We start from the raw sequence: 11,160 nt of genomic DNA, 5'->3' as shown, positions 1-11,160 counted from the left end.
ATCTCTTTCAAAAAAAACTTAAGCTGATTGCGTTTGTATCTTAGAATTTAATTCATGGTCGCGTTAAATTAATATTTGCTTACAAAATTAATTCTTGAGGCAGCCCTAAGGAGCCGGTGGTGTGGGGATTTTTTTAAAGGATTAGAAAAAGAAAATATAAATTACGCTAGACGCCGAGATATCACAGGAGAATTAATCATGAAAGATTTTCCTGCTGATTTAAAATGCAAATTCTCTAATAAATGGACGGCAAAAAAAATTCCAAGCCTTATACCACTTCTTATTCGAGAGGATTAATTTAAGAAAAAAGAAACTGATTAAGCGACTCAAGGAACTGTTTATCTTATTCCAAATAACGTCGGCCGCTCCTTTCTCTCATCTTTTTAAGATTAATCTTAAATGATAGAAAAGAAGTTAAATTTATATCAACGTAGACGTAACTATAACAAATAAATTTTAATTATTATTATTGAAAGCGAAACGTTTTCGTATTAGAGAACTGGTTCAGTTTAATTTTAATATTTTTTTAGTCGTTAGACATAGATTCGCATATCACTATTTTATGTTACTATATTGGAAATTTCAATAATTTCAAATGGTTCTGCGAAGGTCTTCGCCGGCAACCACCTTTTTTAATTTTATTATCGATGCTCAGGGGCGGCCTTTGGGGGTGGCGAACAGGGCAACCGCCTGGGGCCTCGCTCTTGCAGGGGCCTCGCACACTCGTGCAACAATCTAATTAGAAAAATATTAGGTAGTAATAGTATATACTACTAATATTTATGTGAATTTCTTAATAGTCTTAGAAGACGCAAATTTACTATCTTTGTCTTTATCAATTTTTTTTAATTTTCGACAAACAATTTTAAAACTGTAAACTTATTTATAAATCACTTTGCATTCTTTAAATATCATCATTAAAATTAATTTCACATAGACGAGGGTCTCGCAAAAATTTACCCGCCCGGAACCTTCCAATGACTAAGGCCGCCCCTGTGGATGCTCTTTAATTGTATGCAGTTTACAGGAACTGCATAGCTCGAAGCAGAGTCATAACTTATTGGGTTTTTCCCCTTATTGGCTTCTGGCTCGTACTCTTTTTGTTGCATACCAGGTATTGGTGGTGGCAGCAGAACATTTTTCGATTTTGTCACATAATTTAGAGTTAGTTACGTTTTGACCCTCTTGATATTTTTTTCGTTGTGCCTGTAGTTGTAAACCGTTATTTCATAGTTAATAATTCGTTTGTATAACCTTTTTGACTTTAAGTATGAATAACATATTTACCACAAAATTCGATAATAAAAAAAGGAGTAGTGAAGGCTACATTTAAAAATAACAGTTGTAAAATAATAAAAAAACCTACCTACAACACATAGAAGAGTGATACTTAGTTTGTATATAGAGCAACAGGCAGTTATAGAGCTGGGGATGCAAAGTAGAGAAGTAAATATTAGGAAGGGAGTCAGGCAGGGATGCACACTGTCACCGATACTTTTTAATCTATACATCGAAGACGCCATCAACATCATTAAAGACAGTACAACTGTAGGGATAGACGTGCAAGGGCAGAAAATTAGTATGTTTAGATTTGTAGATGATATAGCAGTATTAGCATCTAGCAAGGAGGACCTAGACATAGCTTTAAATAAAATGGAAGCGGTACTGACAGATCAGGACTGTATGAAAATAAATAAAAGTAAAACAAAAATACTGGTATGCAAGGGAAGAAAAAGTAGGGAAAGAGCGAATATAAAAATAAGAGACGAAAAATTAGAAGAATTGGTCTATTTTAGGTATCTAGGAAGACAGATAAGTCAGGACGGAAGGAGTAGTAGGAATATAAAGCAGTGATAGCGCAAGGTCGAGTCGCCTTTAATAAAAAGAAGTCACTTCTATGCTCGCGAACGGTTTATTTAGAGATTCTAAAAAGATTAGTTCAAAATGTGGAGTTAGAGGCGAATGATAAGGATACCGTGGATAGAGAAGGTTAGAAATGAAGAGGTATTAGAAAGACTTGGAGAACAGAGGACTCTATGGAAGTCAATAAGAAATAGGCGAGATAGGTTGGTAGGATACCTTCTCAGGCATGAAGGTCTAGTCAGAAACAGAAACGGGAGTTAGGAGGGGTAGAGGTAGACCTAGATTAGGTTATTTTCCGCAAATAGTTAGGGATGTGGGATGTTCTAGTTTTAGGGAAATGCGAAATGCTCAGGACAGGAAAAAGTGGAGGTGCGTGTCCAACTAGTCTTAAGATTGACGATTCATGATGATGAACCCTTAATAGTAATAACAATTGTTAAAAATGATAAGTTTTCATATGGTATCTGATAATATACAGTTTATAACAATGTCTAGATAACGATCGCGTTCTTTGGTTGGACATCAACAATTTCGACAGGACTGCCGCAGACACAATGTTGTACAATGTCGATGAGGCTCAGAATCTTATCATATTTATTGGAGACGGCATGGGACCAGAAACGATTACTGCCACAAGAATATACAGCAAATCTGAAGACAAATATTTGTTCTTCGAACGTTTTCCTTTCGTCGGAAAATTAAAGGTAATGGGGGAAATATGTGGAGGACGGTGGGTGGCTCACCGCGGGCTTCTGGTCCAGGTGGGAATCTCACAACTTCCAAAAGTTATTTTAAATCAATTCCCAAACAAGACCAAAATACGTTCAATAAGTATTGGGATCCGTCAAATGGGAGGAGCCTAAAAACATGGCGCCGATTAGGGAAAATTTATCGTAGTTCCTATAGTGTACCGTGCAATTTCCAAGTTTTTAAATTACGATAAAATGATAAGTATTGACACAATATGTGATTGGGCTGACACAAAGCCTCGGAAAGGAAATTTNGTTAATTGTTACAATATACAATAATGTCGCGTCTGGTGACTTGGTCTCACCATTTAAGGAAATCTGAAACTCTGGTTTTTGGGAAAAATTTATTTTCACGCAGTTTGAAAAGAAACAGCAAAAAGAAAACTCAAAGAATAGCTTTTTATCAAAAATTAGGTTAAACATTGCCCAACTTTTGGGAAAATCATTTTTATGCACTTTTAATTGAAAATAATAGGCATTAGGCAGCACTCAATACTAAAATATGCAACCCAACATACGCCTTCTACATCTACGATGCACAATTGTAATTGGTCCTGATGTTAACACTAAAATTCAAATTGAATTACAGGATTTGTAACTAATGCCAGGGTAACAAGTGAAACTGTAGCCTCCATATATGCTCACGTAGCCAATACAAAATGGGAATGTGACGCATTTATGCCCAACAAAAGTACCATGTGCAAAGATATTGCACGACAGTTAATTGAGGATGTTCCAGGAAAGAATATAAAAGTAGGACAATTTTAAGTGACCACAACTTCAGTTTAGCTCTTGTTTCATTAATATTTTCTACCGTTTGTATTAAGCATATTAATTTTTTAATTAGCCAGGCTAATTAGGTTGTAATCCTATTAGGTAATTCTATTTGCAAAACATATTTAAGGTTATCATGGGAGGTGGTATGCAATGCTTAAAATCGGATGCGAGCGGCTCTTTTGACGACCCGATTGATAAAAATGCATGTTACAGCGTTGATGGAAGAGATCTAATACGGGATTGGACGCTTGATAAAGAAAAACGACATGTTAACTACGCTGTTGTAACGAACACATGGGAATTACAAAAGCTATCGCACGTTGACTATCTTTTAGGTAAATGTATGTTACAACTGATGCTTATGTATATCACCACCCAAAATTAAACTTAAACGCCAAAAACCAAATAAAATTTAACCCAAAACTTTACACTTTCGTTACGCCACTGGACATTTATGCTTATACTTCGCTAAGTATACTATTGGTGTGCATGTGAGTTGCTTTAGGAATTTTGAAAGAAAATGTTTCAATTGCAGTAATTGTTCTTTCTATATCTTTACATTATGTACGCAACGCAAAAAAAGGGTAACATTTACCAAATCTACATATTCATTTAAACCAAAGATTAAGTAACAATGATTATCCTTTTTAAGGAATATTTTCTAACAGTAACTTCAATTATGAATATCAAAGGGACACTTCTCCCTACGGTATGCCCTCACTATCTGCAATGGCGGAGAAAGCGTTAGAAATTTTGGATTCGAACCCAAATGGGTTTTTCTTAGTAGTAAGTTTTTACCATTTTAATCCTGATAAACATTTAAATGATTCCTTTTGGTAGTTGCTTCCTAACGTTTCGCTAGCACGAGTGGGAAGCTTCTTCAAAAGTCTTTCCATTCCCGGTGCTGCATGCGAACTGAGAAGATGGAAGGACTTCAGAAGAAGTTCGCCACTAAGGTTAGCGAAACGTTAGGGAACAACTCCAACCGACAACGGCCCTTAGACCCGAATCAGAACAGCATATGTGCGCCTACTGGCCACGAAAGCCTGTACCAAATTGATCCTATTCAATATCCTAGGTAGAGGGTGGTTTAATTAACCAAGCCCACCACGAGGGACATGCCAAAATAGCATTAGAAGAAACAGTAGCACTTAACGCGGCTATCGAAAAAATTGTAACTATTTTGGAAGAAGCTGAGAAGTTAAAGGATACTTTAATTATTGTGACAGCCGACCATGCAACTTCAATGGTTATAAACGGATACCCGCACAGACATTCAAGTATTTTAGGTACTAATTTAAGAAAATTACTTTTGTACGTAATAAATCAATAAAACAAATACGTTTAAGGAGACATTAGCTACCGGTAATACAATATTATTTTATATTATAGGATTATCCCAACCTGTGGGCTATGATAACGCCAATTATACTACCCTTACCTACGCCACTGGCGGGCCCCATAACTACCAATTTTATGCCGACAATTCAATGGGAAATTTAAGTGTACTTCTCAATCCAATGTTTAATAGAACATACCTTGTAGCAGAAAACAAAACTATCCACTGTCCAGCACAAAAAATCCTGAGGATGGATCCTAGCAAACAGGATACGGAAGACTACACGTACTATCAACAGGCCGGCATTTTAACCGACCAAGTAACACACGCGGGCACGGATGTTAACGTTTACGCTATTGGTAAGCTGAAATAACGAAATTTACACATAATCACAGTCATCAGTTTGCATTAAAACATAAACACTACTTTACTATCACATTCAAAGAGAACTTCTAAGAAAATTAATTTTCACACGCAACCACGAAACAGACAATACGACGCCATAATGGTTTTTAGATCATTTAAGTTCGGCGCTTGCGCAAAATCGTAGTCAGTTGTTATGTAGTACTACTTTAATAGAAGGTAGACAACCCAAATAGCTCTTATTCATAAATTTCCTCTAGATGTTGCATTAAAAAGTAATTCGTACGTTTTTTTCATGACTTCAACTCATCGAAGTATATATGTAAATCAGAAACTATCACAATTCAATTTAATATGTTTTTACTATATTTAATTTACTATACTAATTTTAAATTCAGTTTTCTTAAATTACTTTTCTTTGAATGGTGGTATTGTTATGCAACCATGTTCGCAACATGCACAGGGTTGGATTAAGGATCTTAACCGGCCTACATCTACAAAAAGTAGCTGCTCTTTTATGATGCAATAGTACCAAAAATTTAATAAATTTATGTGGAAAGCAGTTTAATTTATATAAAAAGCAACGTAATGGGTTATGCGATTATATAATTCTGGATTCTTTTTAAATTTTTAGGTCCAATGGCCCATCTCCTTCATGGTACACATGAACAAACCTACCTTTATTATTTTATTGGTTTTGCTACAAATGTGGGCCCAATTAAAAAAGTTACCGATTACCTTGATTCCGTATTTTTATAATATTTTCATAATGTATTATCAATAATAAAAGACATAATTGTATTAAAGCCTTTATTTGCAATTAAAATTTAGCATCTACTTCACCACTTATTACAGATAGTTGATTGTATATGATAATTAAAAAACGGGCGTTAATAGGGGTTTCCCCTGAAGACCAAGAATAATATTGTCCGCTGCTAATTCTGCCAACTGCTTGCGGACACTAATTGTGGCACTGCCAATGTGGGGAGTTAATACTAGTAATCAAAATAAAACAATTTAATAAATTAGCCCATCACAATATGCCAATATCATTTTGGTACACTTACCACAGTTTGGAAGTTTTAACAGTTCACTATCTGTGGGTAACGGTTCCGGAACCATAACGTCTAACCCAGCGGCAAAAATGGTACCATCCTTCAAGGCCTCTATTAAAGCATCTTGGTCTACAATAAGACCTCTCGCAATATTTACGAACACAGAACTGTTTTTCATCAAAGAAAATGTAGTCCTATTGAACATATGCCTTGTTTCGTCAGTTAAAGGTGCCGCTACAATGACGAAGTCACTTTCTCGAAGAAGTGTCTTGAATGATACAAATTCTGCGCCTAATTGTTTTCCTGAATGACAACAATTAAATTAGCAATTGTTTGTTTTTATTTTTTTATTTATATTGTTATACCTTCCGATTTTTCACGGTGGCCCGAGTACAGAAGTCTGCCAATGTCAAAAGCCTTCAACCTTTTGGCAATGGCTTGTCCAATTCCTCCAAGTCCAACAATACCAACGGTTGAATTTTCCAAGTCCGTCCCTAGCAAATACTGAACACCAACCCCACTCCATATACCCCTAAAATTACACTACCATGACGCTTAAAGCAATTTTTAACTTTTGTTAATTTACTTTTCAATATGCATTCTGCCTTCTTGCAATCGTCTAGATGCAGCCAATGTTAAAAGAATAGCCACATCTGCAACCGCCTTATTCAGGAGTTTTGGTGTGTTTGCTAATTTAATATTACGTTTTCTTACAGCTTCTAAATCAATATGATCGGTGCCTGCGTTCATTGTTACTATAATTTTCAATTTTGGTCCTGAAATGGTTTATTTATTATATCCACGCGCGTTTCTAATATTTCCTGAACACGGACCTGCCGCATTTAAAATCTCTTCGTCCAATGGCTGATGAATAGCCCAAAAGATGGCGTCTACATCAGCGACTTTGTCCATGATGTCTTGTTTAGTAGCTCTTGGTTTCCTTTCTGTTATCACGATATCAAAACTAGGAGCAAAACGGTCCTGTTTCAATAAGATTAACTAACAGACTGATACTTTTGTATTATTTAAGTTAATCATCGGAAAATCAACAGTACTACATATGTGTGCGTAGATGTTTAGTAGCATCGACGCTCAAAATGAGTAGCTACTAGCAGCTACTAGGTAGTAGGAATATGTTTCATTACGTGCCGGTTATGTGTGTGGTCAAGTTTATCTTTTGCTTATGATAGTAGTGTACTATTAAGTAAGTATTTTGTATGAGTATGGTTCATTTATACAGCTTTATTAAAAATTCGTAAGTTAAACTGACTTACTGTCTCCTAAGAATATCTAAAGCTGAAGATGGAACATCATAATTTGTTACCAATACCTTCTGTCTTGGTGTTTCGCTGAAATCAAAATGGCTTCTTAAATAGATGTTTTTAACTTTTTAATTAGACTGAAATTACTAATACTTATAAACAAATACTTTTACAAATTAAAACAGTAAATGTAGGCATGTACTACACTTATAAATGCTTCACTCCAGCAAAAACTCTGTTTTGGAAAACAATTTTGTTTAACGATGCAATAGATATCGTTAGCAGTATACATGTAATAATTAGTCATTTTTTGCCTTAAATACATTTNTTTTACAAATACAAACAGTAAATGTAGGCATGTACTACACTTATAAATGCTTCACTCCAGCAAAAACTCTGTTTTGGAAAACAATTTTGTTTAACGATGCAATAGATATCGTTAGCAGTATACATGTAATAATTAGTCATTTTTTGCCTTAAATACATTTAAAGCTCAATAAGTTCAGCTTCTTTTATTCAATAAAAATAAACCAGCAAAGAAACGCACAATGTAACTGCGTAAAACTACAAAAACTTTATAGGTAGCATCAAGAAGGTCAATGACCTTACGTATATGAACATGGTGCTGTATGCCATGCTAACTTACCGTCTAATCAGTATTGAGGAAGTAAGAACGGATTCATTGCATTTATTTATTTTAATCAACCAGTGAATTAAAAGTATCTACTTAATTGTCATTCAACAAAACGAGTTAGTTTTAAAATAACACAATATATTATTNTCGGTTTACTCATATTGCTACTGAATGATCTAATTATAGTCACTGAACCTCCTCGAATAGGAGAAAAACACTGACACGTAGACCGTCGTGTCGGTGTAAAACTACTGCAAATCGTTATCTTCCACTTATTCAACGTAATCAAATGGGCTGAACGGATAAGGCGAAAAGTTCGCCTAACATAGAAATTACACATTTCGTTGTCTGAACTTCTTATGTCGCGCGAGCGAAAATTCATAATTTGGGAAGCATTGTAGGGGATATATTTCTTCAACTAATTTATCTAAAAATATCAGTCGTTTCTCTGAAAACTGACCGAATAATCAAAATCTTTTGTACAGAGCGTTAACACCTCTCAAAAGTATTAAATTGCATTCACTGGACTGGTTAAGTCCTGATAATACTGCTGTTTAATGATCGCGTATAATGGAATATCCCCGCCATTGATATATTATACAATAGTGGCGAGTTGTAAACCGAACATTAGAGATATTCTATTATATGCACTTTTTCATTTTTGCAAAAGTATTTTGATTGAATAAATTTTTCGTTTCTGGTGTTAAAGGTGCTGCGACAATGACAAAATCGCTGTCTCGGAGAAGTGTTTCAAATGGGACGAATTCTGCTCCCAGCTGCGCTGCTACAAGATTTAAGGTAGGAAAAAGATATAATTTAATAATTTTGTTTAAACATTTATTATTAGAGACAAATTCGGTAATATTTTTATTGGTTTTTACCTTCTGGTTTTTCACGGTGACCACAATATGTTATTCTGCTTACATCAAACCCTTTTAGCCTTTTGGCAATTGCTTGACCAATTCCTCCAAATCCAACGATACCAATTGTGGAATTTTTTAAGTCAGTACCTAATAAATATTGCGGGCGAAAGCCTTTCCAAATACCCCTAAAGAAAGTTTTATTCATTCCATTAAAAATTTTCAGTCGAGTATTATAGTAAGAATCTTAAATATTTTTTTCAACTTATTATTATTAGTGATCGAAAATGATCAGATTTCAATCGTTTTGGTGTTTTTCTGAAACGTTTTATAATTTCTGTTAATGTAAATGATATAAACTATTTTTAGTATTTGTTGTTTACGCATGGGATATAAATAATATTGTACAACTTTGCATTATCCATTACGTAACAACATTTTCGTCGTCAAAACGGATTAAGTTTAAATGTGGATCGCGATTTTGATCTTATTTGATGTCATCAGCACGCCGTACGAAATCTTGTCAAACCGAAAATACTCGACATAAGCATATTCATAATGTAATATCGATTTGTGGTCTTAATATTACACAAACGTACTTAAGTGGAACATCTTCAGTTTAGTAGGTGATTTATCGAGACTGCGTGTGACGTGTTGATGAAATTAAATCGAAATCACGATCCATTTTCGGGTGTTTCGATGAATTATTGACCAAAGATTTAATTTCTTCTTATTTATTAGTTTATCAGAGAGTAGAACTCAATTGGCTCTGTTTACGTATATAGGTGTTGCAAGTCACCGTTTCTATTAGGGCTAGGCTATTATTAAAAACAAACGGTAGTTGAGTAATTGATTAATCGAAATATTCGATTGTTCATTAGATTATTTTGATTAATAGCATAATTTACTTAGCCCTAGTGTGCCTACCAACACAGAGCTACAATAATGATAGAATATCTAAAGCTGAAGATGGAACATCATAATTTGATACCAATACCTTCTGTCTTGGTGTTTCGCTGAAATCAAAATGGCTTCTTAAATAGATGTTTTTAACTTTTTAATTAGACTGAAATTACTAATACTTATAAACAAATACTTTTACAAATTAAAACAGTAAATGTAGGCATGTACTACACTTATAAATGCTTCACTCCAGCAAAAACTCTGTTTTGGAAAACAATTTTGTTTAACGATGCAATAGATATCGTTAGCAGTATACATGTAATAATTAGTCATTTTTTGCCTTAAATACATTTAAAGCTCAATAAGTTCAGCTTCTTTTATTCAATAAAAATAAACCAGCAAAGAAACGCACAATGTAACTGCGTAAAACTACAAAAACTTTATAGGTAGCATCAAGAAGGTCAATGACCTTACGTATATGAACATGGTGCTGTATGCCATGCTAACTTACCGTCTAATCAGTATTGAGGAAGTAAGAACGGATTCATTGCATTTATTTATTTTAATCAACCAGTGAATTAAAAGTATCTACTTAATTGTCATTCAACAAAACGAGTTAGTTTTAAAATAACACAATATATTATTACACTATACTATAAATAACTGGTCTTATATGTACTATAAAAATAAATTGAAAATAATATTTCAAACCTACCTTTCTTTCTGGATTTTATATGTTTCTTCATTCCCTATAAAAAATAACAATTTGAATTTTTATAGCATGGTAGGTAAGGGTTGAGAAATATCTACTCAAAAGATAGGTAATGTCCTTCCTTAATACGGAATCAGTTATTTGAATACCCTGTAGATATAACTCGTTTATATGTTTTTGAAATGGTAGAAGTTACTTTCTTAGTTTTATAATTTTAGGTCCAATGGCCCATCTCCTTCATGGTACACATGAACAAACCTACCTTTATTATTTTATTGGTTTTGCTACAAATGTGGGCCCAATTAAAAAAGTTACCGATTACCTTGATTCCGTATTTTAATAATATTAATAATGTATTATCAATAATAAAAGACATAATTGTATTAAAGCCTTTATTTGCAATTAAAATTTAGCATCTACTTCACCACTTATTACAGATAGTTGATTGTATATGATAATTAAAAAACGGGCGTTAATAGGGGTTTCCCCTGAAGACCAAGAATAATATTGTCCGCTGCTAATTCTGCCAACTGCTTGCGGACACTAATTGTGGCACTGCCAATGTGGGGAGTTAATACTAGTAATCAAAATAAAACAATTTAATAAATTAGCCCATCACAATATGCCAATATCATTTTGGTAC

General features: G+C 34.0%; 2 protein-coding genes across 2 annotated transcripts in view; one reads left to right on the top strand and one right to left on the bottom strand.

Moving 5' to 3' along the window:
- The window catches only part of LOC108732566 (alkaline phosphatase, tissue-nonspecific isozyme-like), a 9,296-nt gene extending 3,446 nt beyond the window's left edge, over positions 1-5,850 (top strand). Inside the window, exons 2-8 of the mRNA XM_025976063.1 lie at positions 2,402-2,541; positions 3,202-3,365; positions 3,517-3,724; positions 4,042-4,175; positions 4,468-4,678; positions 4,782-5,087; positions 5,726-5,850. Of these exons, the coding sequence (XP_025831848.1) occupies positions 2,402-2,541; positions 3,202-3,365; positions 3,517-3,724; positions 4,042-4,175; positions 4,468-4,678; positions 4,782-5,087; positions 5,726-5,850 (1,288 nt within the window). The remainder of the gene's footprint in view (positions 1-2,401; positions 2,542-3,201; positions 3,366-3,516; positions 3,725-4,041; positions 4,176-4,467; positions 4,679-4,781; positions 5,088-5,725) is intronic.
- A 43-nt stretch (positions 5,851-5,893) lies between these two features.
- On the bottom strand, positions 5,894-10,636 carry LOC108732579 (glyoxylate reductase/hydroxypyruvate reductase). Its single transcript, XM_025976096.1, has 8 exons — positions 10,616-10,636; positions 10,521-10,554; positions 7,421-7,495; positions 6,980-7,110; positions 6,733-6,922; positions 6,512-6,678; positions 6,159-6,449; positions 5,894-6,086 (listed from the first exon to the last, which is right to left on the bottom strand). Exons 4-8 carry the CDS (start codon positions 7,056-7,058, stop codon positions 5,968-5,970), a joined length of 846 nt encoding a protein of 281 aa, XP_025831881.1. The 5' UTR covers positions 7,059-7,110; positions 7,421-7,495; positions 10,521-10,554; positions 10,616-10,636; the 3' UTR covers positions 5,894-5,967.
- Between the last annotated feature and the right edge of the window lie 524 nt (positions 10,637-11,160).

Source organism: Agrilus planipennis, unplaced genomic scaffold, assembly GCF_000699045.2.
Source record: "Agrilus planipennis isolate EAB-ADULT unplaced genomic scaffold, Apla_2.0 scaffold71, whole genome shotgun sequence".
In the NCBI taxonomy this organism is placed as follows: Eukaryota; Metazoa; Arthropoda; class Insecta; order Coleoptera; family Buprestidae; genus Agrilus; species Agrilus planipennis.
The sequence above is the reverse complement of the archived record's forward strand: the minus strand, read 5'-3'. Positions and strand labels throughout refer to the sequence as shown.

What these genes read in the sequence shown, in the direction of transcription:
- LOC108732579 (XM_025976096.1), bottom strand. Translation starts at nt 7,058, where the DNA reads ATGGACAAAGTCGCTGATGTAGACGCCATCTTTTGGGCTATTCATCAG. An exon ending in CCACCGTGAAAAATCGGAAG is followed by an intron (nt 6,450 to 6,511) that starts GTATAACAATAT and finishes GTTGTCATTCAG; the next exon opens with GAAAACAATTAGGCGCAGAA. An exon ending in GTTAAAACTTCCAAACTGTG is followed by an intron (nt 6,087 to 6,158) that starts GTAAGTGTACCA and finishes TTTGATTACTAG; the next exon opens with TATTAACTCCCCACATTGGC.